General features: G+C 43.6%; 1 protein-coding gene across 1 annotated transcript in view; it reads right to left on the bottom strand.

The window, feature by feature from the left end:
• Positions 1-22,168, bottom strand: part of STAG1 (stromal antigen 1) — a 463,433-nt gene that overhangs the window by 138,468 nt on the left and 302,797 nt on the right. Inside the window, exon 7 of the mRNA XM_038759978.1 lies at positions 11,030-11,234. Within this exon, the coding sequence (XP_038615906.1) occupies positions 11,030-11,234 (205 nt within the window). The remainder of the gene's footprint in view (positions 1-11,029; positions 11,235-22,168) is intronic.

Raw genomic sequence — 22,168 nt, 5'->3', positions numbered from 1 at the left:
TTGTTTAGTTTTCTCCACCCATCCAAATGATACTTCTCAGGCAGTTGGAACCCTGACTTTTTGAAAGAAATTGACAATGATGCTCCACTGCCTTTCTTGAGCCATGCTTAAGGTGTAGAGACACTACTGCACACTTCTTTACATGGCTGACTCAGTTTCGTGAGATCTTTCTTTTTGCCTAACCAATCAATCGCATTTATTGAGCGCTTACTGTGTGCAGAGCACTGTACTAAACGCTTGGGAAGTACAAGTTGGCAACATATAGAGACAGTCCCTACCCAATAGTGGGCTCACAGTCTAAAGGGGGAGACAGAGAACAAAACCAAACATACTAACAAAATAAAATAAATAGAATAGATATGTACAAGTAAAATAAATAAATAAATAAATAGAGTAATGAATATGTACAAACATATATAGCCCACTGTTGGGTAGGGACTGTCTCTACATGTTGCCAATTTGTACTTCCCAAGCGCTTAGTACAGTGCTCTGCACATAGTAAGCGCTCAATAAATACGATTGATGATGATGATGATGATGATATACAGGTGCTGTGGGGAAGGGAAGGAGGTAAGATGGGGGGATGGAGAGGGGGACGAGGGGGAGAGGAATAAAGGGTATTTAATGGTATTTAAGTGCTTGCTATGTGCCAGACACTGTACTAAGCACTGGATTAGATACCAGTTAATCAGGTTGGACACAGTTCACGTGCCAAAAGGGGCTCCCAGTCTTCATCTCCATTTTGCAGATGAAGAGACTGAGGCACAGACAAGTGAGGTGACTCGCCCAAGGTCGCACAGCAGAGGAGCAGCGGAGCTGAGATTTGAACCCAAGTATTTCTCACTCCCAAGCCTGCTCTCTATCTAATAGGCCCCACTGCCTCTCTTTGTGCTGTTATACCCCAATTTTTCTCATCTGACTAGCATTTCATTTCTGGTCTCCTTTCTGATCTCCCAACCTCTTGTCTCTCCCCGCTTCAGTCCATACTTCACTCTGCTGACTGGATTATCTTTCCACAGAAGAGTTCTGGGCATGTCACTCCCCTCCTCAAAAATCTCCAGTGGTTGCTTATCAATCTTCGCATGAAGCAAAAACTCCTCACTATTGGCTTCAAAGCTCTCTATCCCCTCGCCCCCTCCTACCTCACCTCCCTTCTGTCCTTCTCCAGCCCAGCCCGCACCCTCTGCTCCTCCGCCACTAATCTCCTCACCGTTAGGCCTCGTTCTCGCCCGTCCCACCGTCGACCCCCGGCCCACGTCCTCCCCCTGGCCTGGAATGCCCTCCCTCTGCCCATCCACCAAGCTAGCTCTCTTCCTCCCTCCAAAGCCCTACTGAGAGCTCACCTCCTCCAGGAGGCCATCCCAGATTGAGCCTCCCTTTTCCTCTGCTCCCCCTCACCTCCCCATTGCCCCGACCCGCTCCCTCTGCTCTACCCCCTCTTCCCACCCCACAGCACTTGTGAATAGCACTCGAGAAGCAGCGTGGCTCAGTGGAAAGAGTGGAAAGAGCCCGGGCTTTGGAGTCAGACGTCATGGGTTCAAATCCCGGCTCCGCCAATTGTCAGCTGTGTGACTTTGGGCAAGTCACTTCACTTCTCTGGGCCTCAGTTACCTCATCTGTAAAGTGAAGATTAAGACTGTGAGCCCCACGTGGGACAACCTGATCACCTTGTAACCTCCCCAGAGCTTAGAACAGTGCTTTGCACATAGTAAGCGCTTAATAAATGCCATTAAAATATATGACAATATTTATAATTATAATTCTATTTATTATTGTTAATGAAGTGTATATATCATAATAATAATGATGATGGCATTTGTTAAGCGCTGACTATGTGCCAAGCACTGTTCTAAGTGCTGGGGGGGATGCAAGGTGATCAGGTTGTCCCGCATGGGGCTCACAGTCTTCATCCTCATTTTACAGATATGGTAACTGAAGCTCAGAGAAGTTAAGTGACTTGCCCAAGGTCACACAGCAAACATGTGGTAGAGTTGGAATTAGAACCCATGACCTCTGACTCCCAAGCCCGGGCTCTTGCCTTTCAGCCACGCTGCTTCTCAATATCTAAATTCTATTTAGAATTTAGAAATTAGGGAAGCAGCATGGCTCAGTGGAAAGAGCCCGGGCTTGGGAGTCAGAGGTCATGGGTTCAAATGCCGGCTCCGCCAATTGTCAGCTGTGTGACTTTGGGCAAGTCACAACTTCTCTGGGCCTCAGTTCCCTCATCTGTAAAATGGGGATTAAAAATGTGAGCCCCCCCATGGGACAACCTGATCACCTTGTAACCTCCCCAATGCTTAGAACAGTGCTTTGCACATAGTAAGTGCTCAACAAATACCATTATTATTATTATTATTAATATTATTATTATTATTTATAATGATGCCACTGATGCCCGTTTACAGTGCTCTGCACACAGTAAACGCTCAATAAATACGACTGAATGAATAAATTTCATTTGCTCAGTGTCATCTACAAATTCAATCGCCATCACACACTCTCCCTTACAGATCGTTGGAGCTGTAAACAAAACAGGTCCTAGCAATAGGGCTCCAAATCATCCCCTTTGTTTCCTATCTCTTAACCATCATCATCATCATCAATCGTATTTATTGAACGCTTACTGTGTGCAGAGCACTGTACTAAGTGCTTGGGAAACCAGTTTTTCACATCTATGCCAGTTCCCATAACCCCTAGGGTTTTTAACAGCCTAATCAAAGGCCCCTTGAAAACCTACATATATTACATCCACTCTTTCCCCTTCCTCCACACGATTATTGGCCCTTTCACAGAACTGCAGCCAACTGGTGAGGCAATATGTCTCTTTACAAGAACCATGCTGTCTCTCCCTCTACAGATCGGGCACTTCATCTTAATGGCATTTATTAAGCGTTTACTATGTGCAGAGCACTGTTCCAAGCGCTGGGGGGTTACAAGGTGATCAGGCTGTCCCACGGGGGGCTCACAGTTTTAATCCCCATTTCACAGATGAGGGAACTGAGGCACAGAGAAGTGAAGTGACTTGCCCAAAGTCACACAGCTGACAACCGGCGGAGCCGGGATTTGAACCCATGACCTCTGACTCCAAAGCCCATGCTCTTTCCACTGAGCCACACTGCTTCTCTAATCAATCAATCTAATCAGTCAATCTTTCAATCAATTAGTCAGTCATTCAATCACATTTATTGAGTGCTTACTGTATGTAGAGCACAGTACTAAGCGTTTTACCCTTTCATAGGGTAAAAGTTCCCACAGTCAGTACCACCACTGGAGGAAGGAAGAATCCCTCTCTGACACAGCAGGTAATAATAATAATAATAATAATGGCATTTATTAAGTGCCTACTATGTGCAAAGCACTGTACTAAGCGCTGGGGAGATTACAAGGAGATCAGGTTGTCCCACGGGGGGCTCACAGTCTTAATCCCCATTTTACAGATGAGGGAACTGAGGCCCAGAGAAGTTAAGTGACTTTCCCAAAGTCCCACAGCTGACAATTGGCAGAGCCGGGATTCGAACCCATGACCACTGACTCCAAAGCCTGGGCTCTTTCCACTGAGCCATGCTGCTTCTCTAGTATAGAGTACATAGGGTAGTATATTTCCATATTGCCACAGGAAGATGTGCCGTTCCAAAGTATCAGGAGGGATAACATTTTAGGGAGGAGCTGAAAATAAAAGCGAAACTCCTCCTTAGGAGGTGGAGAGAGCTGGAGGGGTAAATCTCCCTCCTGGTGAATTAAAAGCAATCCTAACACGATCAGTCCTCCTGGACCCGCTTCTTTCTTTCATTCATTCATTCAATCGTATTTATTGAGCGCTTACTGTGTGCAGAGCACTGTACTAAGCGCTTGGGAAGTACAAGTTGGCAACATATAGAGACGGTCCCTACCCAACAGTGGGCTCACAGTCTAGAACAACACCAACAAAATAAATGAAATAGTAAATATGTACAAGTAAAATTGTCTGCTGTGTGATCTTGGGCAAATCACCTCACTTCTCTGGGCCTCAGCTCCCTCATCTGTAAAATGGGGATTAAGACTGTGAGCCCTGTGTGGGTCAGGGACTGTGTCCTACACAATTATCTTCTATAGTAATAATAATAATAATAATGGCAGTTATTATGAACTGAAATGACTGTCAATGTTCCCAGAATCCCCAATAGACCACCAGAATGTGGCATAGTGCTTCTTGTGGGCAGGGAATCAATCAATCAATCGTATTTATTGAGCGCTTACTTTGTGCAGAGCACTGTACTAAGCGCTTGGGAAGTACAAGTTGGCAACATATAGAGACAGTCCCTACCCAACAGTGGGCTTGACTGAGCCCCTTCCTTCCTCTCCCCCTCGCCCCCCTCTCCATCCCCCCATCTTACCTCCTTCCCTTCCCCACAGCACCTGTATATATGTATATATGGTTGTACATATTTATTACTCTATTTATTTATTTATTTATTTATTTATTTTGCTTGTACATTTCTATCCTATTTATTTTATTTTGTTGGTATGTTTGGTTCTGTTCTCTGTCTCCCCCTTTTAGACTGTGACCCCACTGTTGGGTAGGGACTGTCTCTATGTGTTGCCAATTTGTACTTCCCAAGCGCTTAGTACAGTGCTCTGCACATAGTATGCGCTCAATAAATACGATTGATTGATTGATTGATTGGGCTCACAGTCTAAAAGAATGTGTCTGTTACACTGTGCTCTCCCAAGCGCTCAGTACAGTGTGCTGCATACGGTAAACACTCAACACATACGACTGACTGAATGACCGGACATGATCTTTGCGGCCTGCCAAATTCAGGAAATGTGCAGGGAGCAACGTCAAGATGTCTACATGGTTTTCATTGACCTCGTGAAGGCCACTGACAACATTCTGGAAATTGGGCTATTCGGCCCAGTTCACTCAGATTCTGAGAATCTTATGATGGACGAGGCTGGCTGGGTCTGAACTGGGCATGTCCTCTCTTAGCCCAGCGCTTAGAACTGTGCTTTGCTCATAGTAAGTGCTTAATAAATGCCATTATTATTATTATTATTATTATTATTATTATTATTATCCATTCCCCACTGCCGATGGGGTCGAGCAGGGATGTGCAGTGAGTTTAACATCATCATCATCATCAGTCGTATTTATTGAGCGCTTACTGTGTTGCAAGGCTATGACTCCAGTATTACAAGGTCACAGGTATCTGAAATGGAAAGGACACTAAATCTGTGAAGCCAGAAACTCAATCAATCAACAGCTTATTCCAACGCTGCGCATTACGGGTCAAGTACACTACTAAGCGTTTGGGAGAGCACGATAGGAGCCAAAAATCACAATATTTGTCCTTAAGGAGCTTGAAATCTAATAGGGGGAGACAGACACTCATTATTCACCTAAGCCATTGATGAAGATGTTAAACTACGTTGGCTCTGGGACCAAATGGAACATCACTTGTTACGTTCCCATCATCATCAGTCATCAATGGTATTTACTGAGCACTCACCATGTGCAGAGCACTGTACTAAGCACTTGGGAGAGCACAACAGGATAATAAACAGACACAGTCCCAATCCACAGTGAGTTTACAGTCTAGAAGGGGAGACATATTTAACATAAATAAATCATTTACAATATATAACAAAGATATGCACATGACTTAAAGATATGATACTGATGATGATGACGGTATTTGTTAAGCGTTTACTCTGTGCCTAGCACTGTTCTAAGCACTGGGGTAGATACAAGGTGGTCAGGTTGCCCCACGTGAGGCTCACAGTCTTCATCCCCATTTTACAGATGAGGGAACTGAGGCCCAGAGAAGTGAAGTGACTTGCCCGAAGTCACACAGCTGACAAGTGGCGGAGGCGGCATTAGAACCCATGACCTCTGACTCCCAAGCCCGTGCTCTTTCCACTAAGCCACGCTGCTTCCCTACTGATGAGACTCCTTTATTGATGACCATGTCCCGGGAGGAGATCAAAAGCCTTGGAAAACTAAAACAATTACATCTTCACTTCCTTTATAAAAATCAGGCATGCCATTCTTTCACCAATAGTCAGAGCCGTTTTTCTGCTAAAATCTTTTTTTTTGTGGTTACTACAATCCTTTATTTTTTTAAAATCACGAAGTCAGACGGAAAGATAAGCAACTATTGATTCTGCAAATCATTATCCTAGATGTTAGATGGCAAAACTGTCAGTGGTAGACATTTTATGAGCAAAAATCTGAAAATGGGAAGAAAGCAAAATAATTCAAATAGTACACTTTAGGAAGAGCATATTAAGTCTAGAAAATTGGAAAACTTACGACTGTATACTATGTTTTTAACTGAAGAAAAGAATGTAATGTGAAAAATTGGTTTGAATCAGGTACACAAATTTGAATAATAACGTAGACTGAAAATAGTCACCAGGAAAATAGTGATAAAATATAATAACCTCTATTTCTCACACAAGTCTTTTCAGTACTATGAGACAATTTCTAGGGTTGTATAATATTTTCAAAACTCAGTATGTCCAATTGAAAGCTGTGACAGGAACTGCATTTGATTCTATACCCTGCTAGTTTTAAAAAAGTCAACTAGATGAAGGAGTATATAACATGGGAAATATATAGGTATTAACCTGAAAATCCTTGGAAAGCCCACATGAAAAACGATAAAACTAATCTACATATTAGAAAAATGAGGCAAATTCACGGGGTAAATTTAAAAAAGCTGATCACCCTCAATTTACAGGATAGGAAAAATTTGCAAAGCAAACGCTACAGTGCTAAAACCATTTTAGAACAGCTCTCCCCACGCCCCCCTGACCTCACCCTGAATAAATTGATAATTTACAACATTTTTCAAAGGCCAATGAAGTGAAAGTTTGGTGGGTTTTTTTTTCATAAAGCTCAGGTGTTACCTGAGTTGAACTGCGAAATTTGGATTCACATTCCTCAGTAGCAGGAGAATAGCACGGAATAGGGAGTTTCAAATAGCCCTCGAAATTCGCTCACTTCAAAAACAAACTGAAGAATGATCAGAACTCAATAGTGTACACTGAAAATGATTAATATAAATTGAAGGAATATGAGAATGGACTACAAATGTTTGAAAGATAAACACGGGAGGAGAAATAGATTCATCAGAAGGAAAAAGAGGAAAATACAGGTGAACAATATGAATACTGTTCATTCAATCGTATTTATTGAGTGCTTACTATATGCAGAGCACTGTATTAATACCAATATGAACATTTCTGTATTTGGCATCGTAGATATTTTATGAAGCTCTGAAATAAATCTTCACCATATCTATACCCTACAAGATAACTAACCTGATGATCTCTCCGCTTATCTAAGAATTAAGCAATGTCAACGCGCACTCTACACCAAAGGCGATAATCATATCTGGCCAAAACTTCCTCGCAAACTTCCATGCACATAGTCAGTGAAGCAGAGGATTAAATGTTCCTGCCCATTTTATCTAGTCCCCAAAATTCCTTGTCCTGCAAAGTGAATAAAAAGGATTATCTCTCAATCTACCCAAGGCCTCAGAACCCATCGAATCACACCGGACGTGAAATCCTGAGGAGTCTGACAGCGCTTGACTCCACGAGGAATTATGTTTCCTTTAAGCCATTCAAGTCCTTGCTTATGGAAGGTGACACTCCCCAATAACGGTTCTGAATCCAATATTTTAGGAGATTTTTTTTTTTTTCCTTCTGAGCCAATAAGGACTAATCAAAATGAGGGCGAGTCATTCGGGAGACGGAAAATTAACGGGGCTGAAACAGACAAACTGATAAACGGATTAAGTAAATCTCTTCTGCTCTTTGCTCTTCCTTAATGTCAGATTTTAAGGCGGTTCAAGAAATGGATTAAACTCTACAAATGAATTGGGAACTTTCAGTCACGCATTACCCAATACATCATTTGTCAGAGAGTTTGGCCTTTAGAAAATACAGCAACACTATTTAATGCTCCGCGATGGGTCAGAGGTGAGGGATGGCTGGAACGGAGAAGAGCATTGTAGAGAAAGGATGGTTAATTCAGACACATACAAAGTCAAAGAGTTAGTTGGAAAACAAAAGGATAATGGGAAAGGGCTGAAGGATTTATAAACACCAAGGAACGAGGAACAGTTCATAATTGGAGGTAAAAAAAAACAAGAGTAAAATACAAAAAGAGAAAGAGGGATAAAGTGAAAAAGGACTGCAAGGAGCTGGAAAAAGGAATTATGGAAAAATGGCTAGAAAAATAAAATGTCCTGGACGGCACTTGATTTATTATTGATGACACTGTGTACATGATGGAATAAAAAAAGAATAGAAAATATAAGTCGCTGGCCAACTAAATGAGAGTAAGAGAAAAATGAAAGAAAAGTAAATGGATGTGGTTCAACTGCGGCAATCATCTTTATATTAACAGATATAGTCCATATTTAAATTGGACTGCTTAAAGAGGTAGGCGTTGCAAAGGTGAAAATTAAAAATAAATTGAAATTAAATTAATAGTACTGCTCCTGTATTTCTTCATGTCCCGAGCTCATTACCGCTGAGTGCGATTTTGTTAGGTATTTGGCATGTGACAGGTTGGAAGGTTAAGGGAAGCTGAATATAGGGCAGTCTAGCTTTATCATGTTGAGCAAAAAGAAAATAAAGAGAACAATAATATGGAAAAGCACAATTAAAGTTTGTGAATGGAGAGAATAGTTATTTAGGGCGAGGAGGAATCTGATTTCTGGAAAAAAAGTAAAGGAAGGAATGGATTTTACTTTGAGATGTGATAGGAGCCTGTGACATTGAAGAGCATTGCTACCCCCATTAGTGCTCTTCATTGGTTCAATGAAAAGACCACATTAAGAGATAATAATAATAATAATAATGATAGCATTTATTAAGCGCTTATTATGTGCAAAGCACTGTTCTAAGCGCTGGGGAGGTTATAAGGTGATTAGGTTGTCCCATGGGAGGCTCACAGTCTTAATCCCCATTTTACAGATGAGGTAGTTACCTCACACAGAGAAATTAAGGACTTGCGCAAAGTCATACAGCTGACAACTGGCAGAGCCAGGATTTGAACCCATGACCTCTGACTCCAAAGCCCATGCTCTTTCCACTGAGCCATGCTGCTTCTCTAGAGATAGAGTGCTAAATGAAATAAGAGTATCTATAAGAAAGCACATGCATGAATGTTTCTTCAAGATCATCCCCCTGGCCCGGAATGCCCTCGCTCCGCACATCCGCCAAGCTAGCTCTCTTCCTCCCTTCAAAGCCCTCCTGAGAGCTCACCTCCTCCAGGAGGCCTTCCAAGACTGAGCCCCCTCCTTCCCCTCCCCACAGCACCTGTATATATGTATATATGCTTGTATGTATTTATTACTCTATTTATTTTGTTTGTACATATTTATTCTATTTATTTTATTTTGTTAATATGTTTTGTTTTGTTCTCTGTCACCCCCTTCTACACTGTGAGCCCGCTGTTGGGTACGGACCGCCTCTCTATGTTGCCAACTTGTACTTCCCAAGCGCTTAGTACAGTGCTCTGCACACAGTAAGCGCTCAATAAATACGACTGACTGAATGAATGAATCCAAAAAACTAACCACAACAATATAAATATACACAAAACTGATTAAAAGACCCAATGAGTGCAGGCACGTGATCCGACAACAATGTAAATATCTGCTGATAATAAAATGTTTTGATTGGATATTTTGGGGTTCCCTGAGTTTTCCTATTACATTGGATAAAATGCTGCTAAGGAATTTGGAGACATTCTTCCGGCAACAGATATTTACCTGGCAGAATACCTACAGTGCTCTGCACACAGTAAGCGCTCAATAAATACGATTGATTGATTGATTGATTGGTAGACCTGATAGAATAACTAAAGAAAGGACTGTGCAACAGCATGCAGTGTTGGTCTGGGCACGCGTGTTTTGTGAGTTTCTCTGAAAGTGAGGCCTCTCAAAAATATAATCCCCACACTGCAGAAGAACTGAGTGTTCAAACGTAATCCATCCCTGATCTCTCTCCCTCTCTGCACTCTCGCATTTCCTCCTGCCCTCAACACATCTCCACTTGGTTGTCTGCCCGTCTCCTCAAGCTTAGCGTGTCCAAAACAGAACTCCTTATCTTCCCACCCAAACCCTGTCCTCCCCTTCACTTTCCCATCACTGTAGACGATACCACCCTCCTTCCTGTGTCACAACCTTGGCCTTATCCTTGACCCCTCTCTCTCATTCAACCGTCTCTATATGTTGCCAACTTGTACTTCCCAAACGCTTAGTACAGTGCTCTGCACACAGCAAGCGCTCAATAAATACGATTGAATGAATGAATGAAATACTCATTTTTAATGGGCAATTTTTTATACCAAAAAGCCACCTTGGCAACACACTAGCTGTGTGATTAGCTTCCATCTATGCTAAACAGATCTGTCATTATCTACTGCTAAACTGAAATGGATTTTACCTACTCTATTCAAGTCAACCAAGGGTTAAGGAGGAGAGGAAGGGAAGTGTTTAAACCCAAGTAAAACTTTGCAGCAATGCACTGAAATGAGAGAGCGCTGCAAGAAACACCAGTAAAAACTTGAAAGAGCTGGTGGGGGCTACTAAGTGTCCTGAAGTATTAATATGGGAGGGCCCGGGATCAAGATGCACTAATTCATAAGGTATTATCAGACAAACGTTGCGATCCTCCTTTGGGGTGTTGAGAGCCTTCATAAATGACCAAAAGCAATTTCCCCAACCCTTTCTAACTCCTTGGTTAGGATATGTACATAGGTGGAGTATGGAGGGAAATCATAACAGCAAAATCACATTTCATCACGGGAACTGAATTCACAGAAAATGTAATTGCTAAGTATTTTCAATGAAAGTTATTCACAAGAATAATTTTGAAGCTCTGAGGAAAATCAGTGTAACATCCTTTCAGAATGGCAATATTCATATTGATATCAGTATCTACTTTAAGATAAAGAATTTCCTCAGTTAGAAAAATCCAAATTTACCAAAAAAAAATAAAATGCAATAAGCAAGTTCCATTTACTCACCAGCCAGGGTACTTGTATGCCTAAAAGCTCGAACTTGAGAGTCTGATAAACCAGTCAGTAGGGAGATGACTGTGTCCATCATATATTCATCGTAAATGATGCTGTACTGACACTGTCGAATCAGGACGCCAATAAATTCACAAAAGTTTGAGCGAAATTTTTTCCACTGAGGGCCAGGCATGGTAAGAGGGTAATCGCCGCTATCCTGAAAGAATAGAAAAGCAATATGACACACAGAACACGTGGAATACATAAACTTGCTATCTGTAAACTCGCTGCGGGAAAGGTACGTGACTACCAACTCTGCTGTATCGTGCTCAGCGTGGCTCAGTGGAAAGAGCCCGGGCTTTGGAGTCAGAGGTCATGGGTTCAAATTCCAACTCTGCCAATTGTCAGCTGTGTGACTTGGGGCAAGTCACTTAACTTCTCTGGGCCTCCGTTACCTCACCTGTAAAATGGGGATTAAGATTGTGAGCCTCCCGTGGGGCAATCTGACTACCTTGTAACCTCCCCAGGGCTTAGAACAGTGCTTTGCACATAGTAAGCGCTTAATAAATGCCATTATTATTATTATTACTCTCCCAAGTGCCCTGCACATCAATCAATCAATCAATCAATCAATCAATCAATCGTATTTATTGAGCGCTTACTGTGTGCAGAGCACTGTACTAAGAGCTTGGGAAGTACAAGGTGGCATCTCCCAATCACTTTAGTACAGTGCCCTGCACATCAATCAATCAATCAATCGCATTTATTGAGCACTTACTGTGTGCAGAGCACTGTACTAAGCACTTGGGAAGTACAAGGTGGCAACATATAGAGACAGTCCCTACCCAACAGTGGGCTCACAGTCTATGCTAAGCGCTCAAAAAATACCACTGATTGACGTTTTGATCCAATCCAGGATTCCATCTAAAAAAAACCATTCGGGGTTCTGCTTACGTGTGTCCCTAATTAAAATGAAGAGGGAAGGATTTTGTTACCTTAATTACTAAAGGTAATTTTCTTTAGTTGAGATACACCCAGAAGAAGACTATCAATCCAAAGGGTTTGGTCAGTTTTGGTCAACCACTATCGATGTATAAAACTTGTAAAATAGAGAAATGCTTTTGAAGAAAGCACCAACCTTCACGACTTCTATTTGTTTAATTAGAATAAAATAAGCCCGAAGACTCAAGGACCCGGAGAAGATCGTAACGAAAGAGATGCCGTCCTGTGTTGGAGAACATCCTGGATTTCCCTTCACTGAGTAGCTCTAAATCATCATCACTCTCCCCCAATTCCACTGTGGCCTCCAGCATGCATTGCTGGCTGAGATTAATGATGCCCCAAATAATTCCTTACTGCCTATTTAGAGAAGCAACATGGCTTAGGAGTCAGAGGACTTGGTTTCTAATCCTGGCTCTGCCACTTGTCTGCTGTGTGACCTTGGGCAAGTCACTTCACTTCTCAGTGCCTCAGTTACCACATCTGTAAAATGAGGATTTTATCCTAATCGGGAAGCAGCATGACGTAGGGAATAGAGCATGGGCTTGGGAGTCGGAAGGTCACGGGTTCTAATCCATGACCAAGCTTCTAGAGAAGTAGCGTGGCTCAGTGGAAAGAGCCCGGGCTTTGGAGTCAGAGGTCATGGGTTCAAATCCTGGCTCTGCTGATTGTCAGGTGTGTGGCTTTGGGCAAGTCACTTAACTTCTCTGTGCCTCAGTTACATTATCTGTAAAATGCACATTAAGACTGTGAGCACCCTGTGGGACAACCTGATCACCTTGTAACCTCCCCAGTGCTTTGCACATAGTAAGCGCTTAATAAATGCCCTTATTATTATTATTAATCCCTGCTCTGCCATTTGTCTGCCATGTGGCCTTGAGCAAGTCACTTAACTTCCCTGTGCCTCAATTACCTCAGTTCCAAAATGGGGATTAAGACTGTGAGCCTCATGTGGGCCATTGATAACTGTGTCCAACCTGGCTTGCTTGTATCTACCCCAGTGCAAAGTACAGTGCCTGGCCCATAGAAAGCACTTAACAAATACCATAATCAATATTATTATTATTTTTATTATTACTCCTTCCTATGGGACTGTGTCCAACCTGACTCCCTTCTGTCTACCCCAGAATTTAGGACAGTGCTGGGAAATCATATGTATTTACTGAGTGCTTACTGTGGGCAGAACACACACGGGAAGCGCGTAACATATACCAAAATACTGGATTTTAGTACGCTCCAAGATTCTCATCAAAAAGCAGAAAGAGCCAAAAAGAGGCTGAAGGAAGACCTAGACTCTGCATATGTTACAAGAAGGAAGAAGGGCAACAATCAATTAACGAACCACATTTACCGAGCACCTGCTGAGTACTAGAACTGTACGAAATCAATCAATCAATCATATTTATTGAGCGCTTACTGTGTGCAGAGCACTGTACTAAGCACTTGGGAAGTACAACTTGGCAACATATAGAGACAGCCCCCACCCAACAGTGGGCTCACAGTCTAAAAGGGGGAGACAGAGAACAAAACCAAACATACTAACAAAATAAAACGAAATGCTTGGGAGAAAACCACAGTAGCAAGAAGCAAGTAGCAAGTAACAAGAAGCAGCATGGCTTAGTGGAAAGCGCTTAGTACAGTGCCCTGCACACAGTAAGCGCTCAATAAATACTATTGATTGAATGAATGAATGAATGGAAAGAGCATGGGCTTGGGAGTTAGAGGACATAGGTTCTAATCCAGGCTCCGCTACTTGTCTGCTGTACAAGCCACTCAACCTCTCTGTGCCTCTGTTACCTCATCTGTAAAATGGGGACTAAAACTGTGAGCCCCACATGGGACAAGAAGCAGCGTGGCTCAGTGGAAAGAGCCCGGGCTTTGGATTCAGAGATCATGGGTTCAAATCCCGGCTCCGCCACTTGTCAGCTGCGTGACTTTGGGCAAGTCAACTTCACTTCTCTGTGCCTCAGTTACCTCATCTGTAAAATGGGGATTAAGACTGTGAGCCCCGCGGTAGGACAACCTGATCACCTTGTAACCTCCCCAGTGCTTAGAACAGTGATTGGCACATAGTAAGTGCTTAACAAATACCAACATTATTATTATTATTATTACCCTGTATCTAGCCCAGCACTTAGAACAGTGCTTGGCACATAGTAAGCTCTTAACAAATACCATAACTATTATTATTAAGGCATACTTATCCTGACTTCAAGGAGATTATAATTTACGTACTGTATTGTATGATACTCTCCCAAGCGCTTATTGCTCTGTACACAATGCTCTGTACACAAGAAGTGCTCAATAAAACTCACAGATTGATTTAAGCAGGAAAGAAAAAAATACTTACAGATAGTGAAAGCTCAGAGTACATATATATACACACACACAGACACACACATACATATATACACACATACACACATATATACATACATATATTCATATGCAACCCCCCCCACATATTTGCATATGTATTTATATATAGTTGTCTTTGGATTTGAAGAAGTCACTACCGATGGCAGGGTTCACCTACGAATGGGTGCATGGCTGCAAAAGCTCATTCACAGTCCCGATCGTATAATAATGATAATAATAATAATAACAATGGCATTTGTTAAGTGCTTACTATGTGCAAAGCGCTGGGGAGGATACAAGGTGATGAGGCTGTCCCACGTGGGGCTCAAAATCTTAATCCCCATTTTACGGATGAGGTAACTGAGGCACAGAGAAGTGAAGTGACTTGGCCAAGGTCACACAGCTGACAATTGGCAGAGCCGGGATTTGAGCCCATGACCTCTGACTCCCAAGCCTGTGCTCCTTCCATTGAGCCACGCTGCTACTTCACAAAAAGGATGTCCTTTGTATTGTTGCGCTGTTTAATGTCTGTGGAGCCTGGCACTGATTTCTCTTCGGCCTCCTCGTGAAACTTCTGTGAAGAGAACCCCTCTTTTCTGGAGAGGGCAGGGAAGCGGCCTGACCCAGTGGAAAGAGGCCCAGCCTGGGCGTCAGAAAGCCTGGGTTCTCATCCCGGCTCTGCCACTTGCCTGATGTGTCACTAGGTAAAGCGCTTCACTGCTCTGTACTTCAGTTTCCTTACCTGTTAAATAGGGATTCAATACCCGTTCTCCCTCCTTCTTAGACTGTGAGTTCCATGTAGGACAGGGACTGTGTCTGACGTTAATACATTGCATTTACCCTAGTTCTTCACCCTTTTAGGGTCATTCATTCATTCATTCAATCATATTTATTGAGCGCTTACTGTGTGCAGATCCTCTCCCATCTCCCATCCTCCTGTCTCTCACCACTTCAATCCATACTTCACGCCGCTGCCTGGATTGTCTTTGTGCAGAAACGCTCTGGGCATGTTACTCCCCTCCTCAAAAATCTCCAGTGGCTACCAATCAACTACACATCAGGCAGAAACTCCTCACCCTGGGCTTCAAGGCTGTCCATCCCCTCGCCCCCTCCTACCTCACCTCCCTTTTCTCCTTCTCCAGCCCTGCCCGCACCCTCCGCTCCTCTGCCGCTAATCTCCTCACCGTTAGGCCTCGTTCTCGCCTGTCCCGCCGTCGACCCCCGGCCCACGTCATCCCCCGGGCCTGGAATGTCCTCTCTCCGCACATCCGCCAAGCTAGCTCTCTTCCTCCCTTCAAGGCCCTGCTGAGAGCTCACCTCCTCCAGGAGGCCTTCCCACATTGAGCCCCTTCCTTCCTCTCCTCCTCGTCCCCCTCTCCCTCCCCCTCATCTTACCTCCTTCCCCTCCCCACAGCACCTGCATATATGTATATATGTTTGTACGTATTTATTACTCTATTCATTTTACTTGTACATATTTACTCTATTTTATTCTGTTAATATGTTTTGTTTTGTTGTCTGTCTCCCCCTTCTAGACTGTGAGCCCGCTGTTGGGTAGGGACCGTCTCTAGATGTTGCCAACTTGGACTTCCCAAGCGCTTAGTACAGTGCTCTGCACACAGTAAGTGCTCAATAAATATGATTGAATAAATGCAGAGCACTGTACTAAGCGCTTGGAGAGTTTCCAGTACCCTACCAGTCTCGACTATGGGAGAGGGAGTCAAGCAGAGGCCTACCTGCTCCATTCCTAGCTTGGGCAGTGCCTAGCGAGGAGAGACTGAGCCCCCTTTTTCCTCTCCTCCTCCCCACCCACCCCGGCCCTACCTCCTTCCTCTCCCCACAGGACTTGTATATATATCTGTACAGATTTATTACTCTATTTATTTTACTTGTACATATTTACTATTCTATTTATTTTGTTAATGATGTGCATAGAGCTTTAATTTTATTTGTTTTGATGATTTTGACACCTTTCTACATGTTTTGTTGTCTGTCTCCCCCTTCTAGACAGTGAGCCCATTGTTGGGTAGGGACCGTCTCTCTATGTACTTCCCAAGCGCTTAGTACAGTGCTCTGCACACAGTAAGTGCTCAATAAATACGACTGAATGAATGGAAAGCAATCTGCTGCAAGTCAAGACTCCCCTGTGCTGGACAGCAGCAGCATGGGAGAGAGTCGAGGGCAGAGACTCAAATTGACTGCGTGGAAGGAGGCGATGGTAAACCACTTTCAATTCATTCAATCGTATTTATTGAGCGCTTAGTGTGTGCAGACCACTGGACTAAGCACTTGGGAAGTCCAAGTTGGCAACATATAGAGACGGTCCCTACCCAACAGTGGGCTCACAGTCTAGAAGGGACTTCCAGATTTTGACCAAGAAACTCTGCGGCTAAATTACCAGGAGGATCGCAGATGGAGGCGGGGCGTTCTGGGAGCGATGTGTCCACCGTTTCGCTAGGGGTTGGAGACGACTCATTCATTCATTCATTCAATCGTATTTATTGAGCGCTTACTGTGAGCAGAGCACTGTACTAAGCGCTAGAGAAGCCGTGTGGCTCAGTGGAAAGACCCCGGGCTTTGGAGTCAGAGGTCGTGGGTTCGAATCCCAGCTCTGCCAATTGTCAGCTGTGTGACTTTGGGCAAGTCACTTAACTTCTCTGGGCCTCAGTTTCCTCATCTGTAAACTGGGGATTAAGACTGTGAGCCCCCGTGGGACAACTTTATCACCTTGTAACCTCCCCAGTGCTTAGAACAGTGCTTTGCACATAGTAAGTGCTTAATAAATGCTATTATTATTTTTATGATTATGATTATTATTATTATTATTATTATTATTACAGGTTGGCAACGACTCGATGGCATAAGATAAGACAAGACCCTAGAGCTAGGCACCTAGAAAGCACTTCACCAATACCACACATGATGATGATGATGGCATTTGTTAAGCGCTTACTGTGTGCAAAGCACTGTTCTAAGCGCTGGGGGGGGGGGGGATACAAGATGATCGGTTTGTTCCAGTCTTAATCTCCATTTTACAGATGAGGGAACTGAGGCTCAGAGAAGTTAAATGCCTTGCCCAAGGTCACACAGCAGACATGTGACAGCCGGGATTCAAACCCATGACCTCTGACTCCCAAGCCCGGACTCTTTCCACTGAGCCACGCTGCTTCTCACATCAATCAATCAATCAATCGCATTTATTGAGTGCTTACTGTGTGCAGAGCACTGTACTAAGCGCTTGGGAAGTACAAGTTGGCAACATATAGAGACGGTCCCTCCCCAACAACGGGCTCACAGTCTAAAAGGGGGAGACAGAGAACAAAAGCAAACATACTAACAAAATAAAATAAATAGAATAGATATGTACAAGTAAAATAAATAAATAGAGTAATAAATCTGTACAAACATATATGCACATATACAGGTGCTGTGGGGAAGGGAAGGAGGTAAGATGGGGGGATGGCATCACATGGCACCACAGGGTGCCTCTTTGGCCTACCCTCGGCAGGAGACCCCCGGAGTTCAGCTGGGCTGCAGCACGCTATCAGGATTTGTTAACTGTGACCTGAAAATGTTCCCTCTACCCTCCTCGTTTCCTGTTTCCCAAATTTCAGCTTCAGTGTCAGTCCCATTTTCAGTGCAATGGCTGCTTTGGGCATCCCGCTCTAGCTCATTCTCTTCACCTGTCCCACAGTGAAGCTGTGTTCAGGAGAAGAGGACTTCCATCAGTCAGTCAGTCATCATCATCGATCGTATTTATTGAGCACTTCCTGTGTGCACAGCACTGTACTAAGCGCTCGGGAAGTACAAGTTGGCAACACATAGAGACAGTCCCTACCCAACAGTGGGCTCACAGTCTAAAAGGGGGAGACAGAGAACAAAACCAAACATATTAACAAAATAAAATGAATGGAATAGATATGTACAAGTAAAATAAATAAATAAATAGAGTAATAAATATGTACAAACATATATACATATATACAGTCGTATTTACTGAGCGCTTACTGTGTGCAGAGCATTCATTCATTCAATTGTACTTATTGAGCGCTTACTGTGTGCAGAGCACTGTACTAAGCGCTTGGGAAGTACAAGTTGGCAACATATAGAGACGGTCCCTACCCAATAGCGGGCTCACAGTCTAGAAGGGGGGAGATAGACAACAAAACAAAACAAGTAGACAGGTGTCAAAGTACTGTACTAAGCACTTGGAACAGTACAACAGAACCACAGACACATTCCTGCCCACAACGGGCTGATAGTCTAGCGACTTCCAGACACTCAGCAGTTTGGGTGCCTGGACAGAACCTGTGTCACAGGGAACGTGTCTCTTTTATCATTCTGTCGTCGTCTCCCAAGCACTATGCTCTGAACATAGTAACCACTCAATAAATACAATACACGCCATACAGAGAAGCAGCGTGGCTCAGTGGAAAGAGCACGGGCTTTGGAGTCAGAGGTCATGGGTTCAAATCCCGGCTCCCCCAATTGTCAGCTGTGTGACTTTGGGCAAGTGACTTGACTTCTCTGTGCCTCAGTTCCCTCATCTGGAAAATGGGGATTAAGACTGTGAGCCCCCCGTGGGACAACCTGATCACCTTGTAGACTTCCCAGCGCTTAGAACGGTGCTTTGCACATAGTAAGCGCTTAATAATGCCACCATTATTATTATTAATAAATGTCACTGACTGATGGCCTGATAACTGCAGATAAATGGGTGGTGCCTACGGAGCTACAGAATTGAAGTTCAGTCCAGTGCTGCTGCCGACAGTATTAGTAGAGAAGCAGCATGGCTTAATGGAAGGAGCACGGGCTTGGGAGTCAGAGGTCATGGGTTCAAATCCCGGTTCCGCCAATTGTCAGCTGTGTGACTTTGGGCAAGTCACTTAACTTCTCTGTGCCTCAGTGACCTCATCTGTAAAATGGGGATGAAGACTGTGAGCCCCACATGGGACAATCTGATCACCCTGTATCCCTCCCCAGCACTTAAAACAGTTCTTTGCACATAGTAAGTGCTTAACAAATGCCATCATCATTATTATTATTATTAGTGGAAAGCACATGAACTTGGGAATCAGAGGACATGGGTTCTACTCCTGGCTCCGCCAATTGTCAGCTTTGTGACTTTGGGCAAGTCATTTAACTTCTCTGTGCCTCAGTAAACTCATCTGCAAAATGGGAATTAAGACTGTGAGCCCCAAGTGGGACAACCTGATTACCTTGTCTCTCACCCAGCACTTAGAACAATGCTTGGCACATATTAAGCGTTTTAACAAATACCATTATTACTATCATTATTATTATTATTATTATTATTATTATTATTATTATTATACGATGTCCCAGAGCAGCTTTCTTATTCCACTACCTACTTCCTCATCTCAAGATCTACTTTTAATCAGTGTGCTGCCTAAAGAGTGGGATTCCTTGGTGGCTTTTCGTCACAGGGAAATTCTGGAATGCTTGTCTTTAGGACTTTGGTTGCTGCTCGGAGCCTGTGGAGGTGAAAGACTTTCCCAGAGGAACAGAGGAGGGAAGGCATTCCCCAATTCATGGAGTGCGCTAAATCCCACACCTGCCCTTAGCATTTCAATTTAAATATCTAGATAGACCACTAAGTACCGTGATAATCCTACTATCAACAGCCAAACCACAATTCTTTCTCCTGTTCCGTCTCCATTGCCTCTCTCGTTAGTATGTAACCTCTTCGAGGGAATAGTCCATGTCCTTTTATTTGTCCTACATTCTCCCATACACTTGTTAAAGTGCTCTGCACCCTGGAGACATTCAATAAAATAACTTGATTGGCTGAGGACTTGTTCATGTTTTTCCCCTCCTACTTGAACGCACACTCATTCACCTCTTCTTTCCTCTTCATCCAAACTGCTACCACACAGAGAAACAGCGTGGCTCAGTGGAAAGAGTGTGGGCTTGGGAGTCGGAGGTCAATCAATCAATCAATCAATCGCATTTATTGAATGCTTACTGTGTGCAGAGCACTGTACTAAGCGCTTGGGAAGTACAAGTTGGCTCTAATCCCGGCTCTGCCACTTATCAAATGCGTGACCTTGGGCAAGTCACTTCACTTGTCTGGGCCTCAGTTCCCTTATCTGTAAAACGGGGATCGAGAGTGTGAGCCCTATGTGGGACAGGGTCTGTGTCCAACCCAATTTGCTTGTATCCACTCCAGAGCTTAGTACAGTGTCTGGCACACAGTAAGCGATTAACAGATACCATAATTATTATTGTTATTACCACATTAATCCAATCACTTATCTGAGCCTGCCTTGATTACTGCATCAGCCTCCCTGCCTCCTATCTCTACCCACTCCAGTCCATACTACACTCTTCAGCCCGGGTCATTTTTCACAAAAATGTTCAGTCCATGTTTCTCCATTCCTCAAAAACTTCCAGTGGTTGTCCATCCACCACTGCATCGAACAGAAACTCCTAACCATCGGCTTTAAAACACTCAATCACTTTGCCCCTTCCTACCTCACTTTGCTGCTCTCCTACAACCCAGCCTGCACACTTCCCTCGCTCCTCTAATGCTAACTTTTTTACTCTATCGCCATCTCATCTATCTCGCTGCCAACCTCTCGCCCACGTCCTGCCTCTGGCCTGGAACGCGCTTCTTCCTCATAGCCGACGGACAGTTACTCTCCCCATTTTCAAAGCCTTTTTGAAGCCACATCTCCTCCAAGACGCCTTCCCTAAGCCCTCATTTCCTCTTTCCCCACTCCCTTCTGTGTCACCCTGATTTAACTCCTTTATTTATTTTACTTGTACATATCCATTCTATTTATTTTATTTTGTTAGTATGTTTGGTTTTGTTCTCTGTCTCCCACTTTTAGACTGTGAGCCCACTGTTGGGTAGGGACTGTCTCTATATGTTGCCAATTTGTACTTCCCAAGCGCTTAGTACAGTGCTCTGCACATAGTAAGCGCTCAATAAATACGATTGATAATGACGATGATTCACCCCCCCATCAGCCCCACAGCACTTACGTACAGTGCTCTGCACACAGTTAAGCGCTCAATAAATATGATTGAATGAATGCATGAATGTATATCCTTAACCTATTCATTCATATTAATGTCTATCTCCCCTTCTAGATCACAAGCTCGCTGTGGGCAGAGAATGCGTCTGTCACACTGTTACACTGTACTCTTCCAAGCGCTTAGTACAGTGCCTTGCTCTCAGTAAACACTCGATAAATGTGACTGATTGATTGATCACTTCCCATCTAATTAAACACTCACCGCTCAGTCAATGAATCGCATTTACTGAGCTCTTACAGTATGTATAGCCCTGAATTATGCACTTGGGAGAATACACTACAATAATGGAGGAGACAGAGATTAAAAGCAGCAGCATTTCAGAATATGTACGTTAAGTGCTATGGGGCTGGAGTTGGGTGAGCAGCAAAGTGCTGAAAGGGCATTCATTCACTCATTCAATCAACTGTAGTACTTATTTATTTATTCATTCGTTCACTCATTCATTCAATTGCATTTATTGAGCGCTTACTGTGTGCAGAGCACTGTACTAAGCGCTTGGGAAGTACAAGTTGGTAACATATAGAGACAGTCCCTACCCAACAACGGGCTCACAGTCTAGAAGGGGGAGACAGACAACAAAACAAAACATGTAGGCGGGTGACATTCCCTGCCCATAACAAGCAGTTACTGTGTGCAGAGCACTGTACTAAGCACTCGGAAAGTACAATACAGCAAATAGAGAAGCAGCACGGCTCAGTGGAAAGAGCGTGGGCTTTGGAGTCAGAGGTCATG

The sequence above is a fragment of the Tachyglossus aculeatus genome, chromosome 1 (assembly GCF_015852505.1).
Source record: "Tachyglossus aculeatus isolate mTacAcu1 chromosome 1, mTacAcu1.pri, whole genome shotgun sequence".
Taxonomy (NCBI): Eukaryota; Metazoa; Chordata; class Mammalia; order Monotremata; family Tachyglossidae; genus Tachyglossus; species Tachyglossus aculeatus.
The sequence above is the reverse complement of the archived record's forward strand: the minus strand, read 5'-3'. Positions and strand labels throughout refer to the sequence as shown.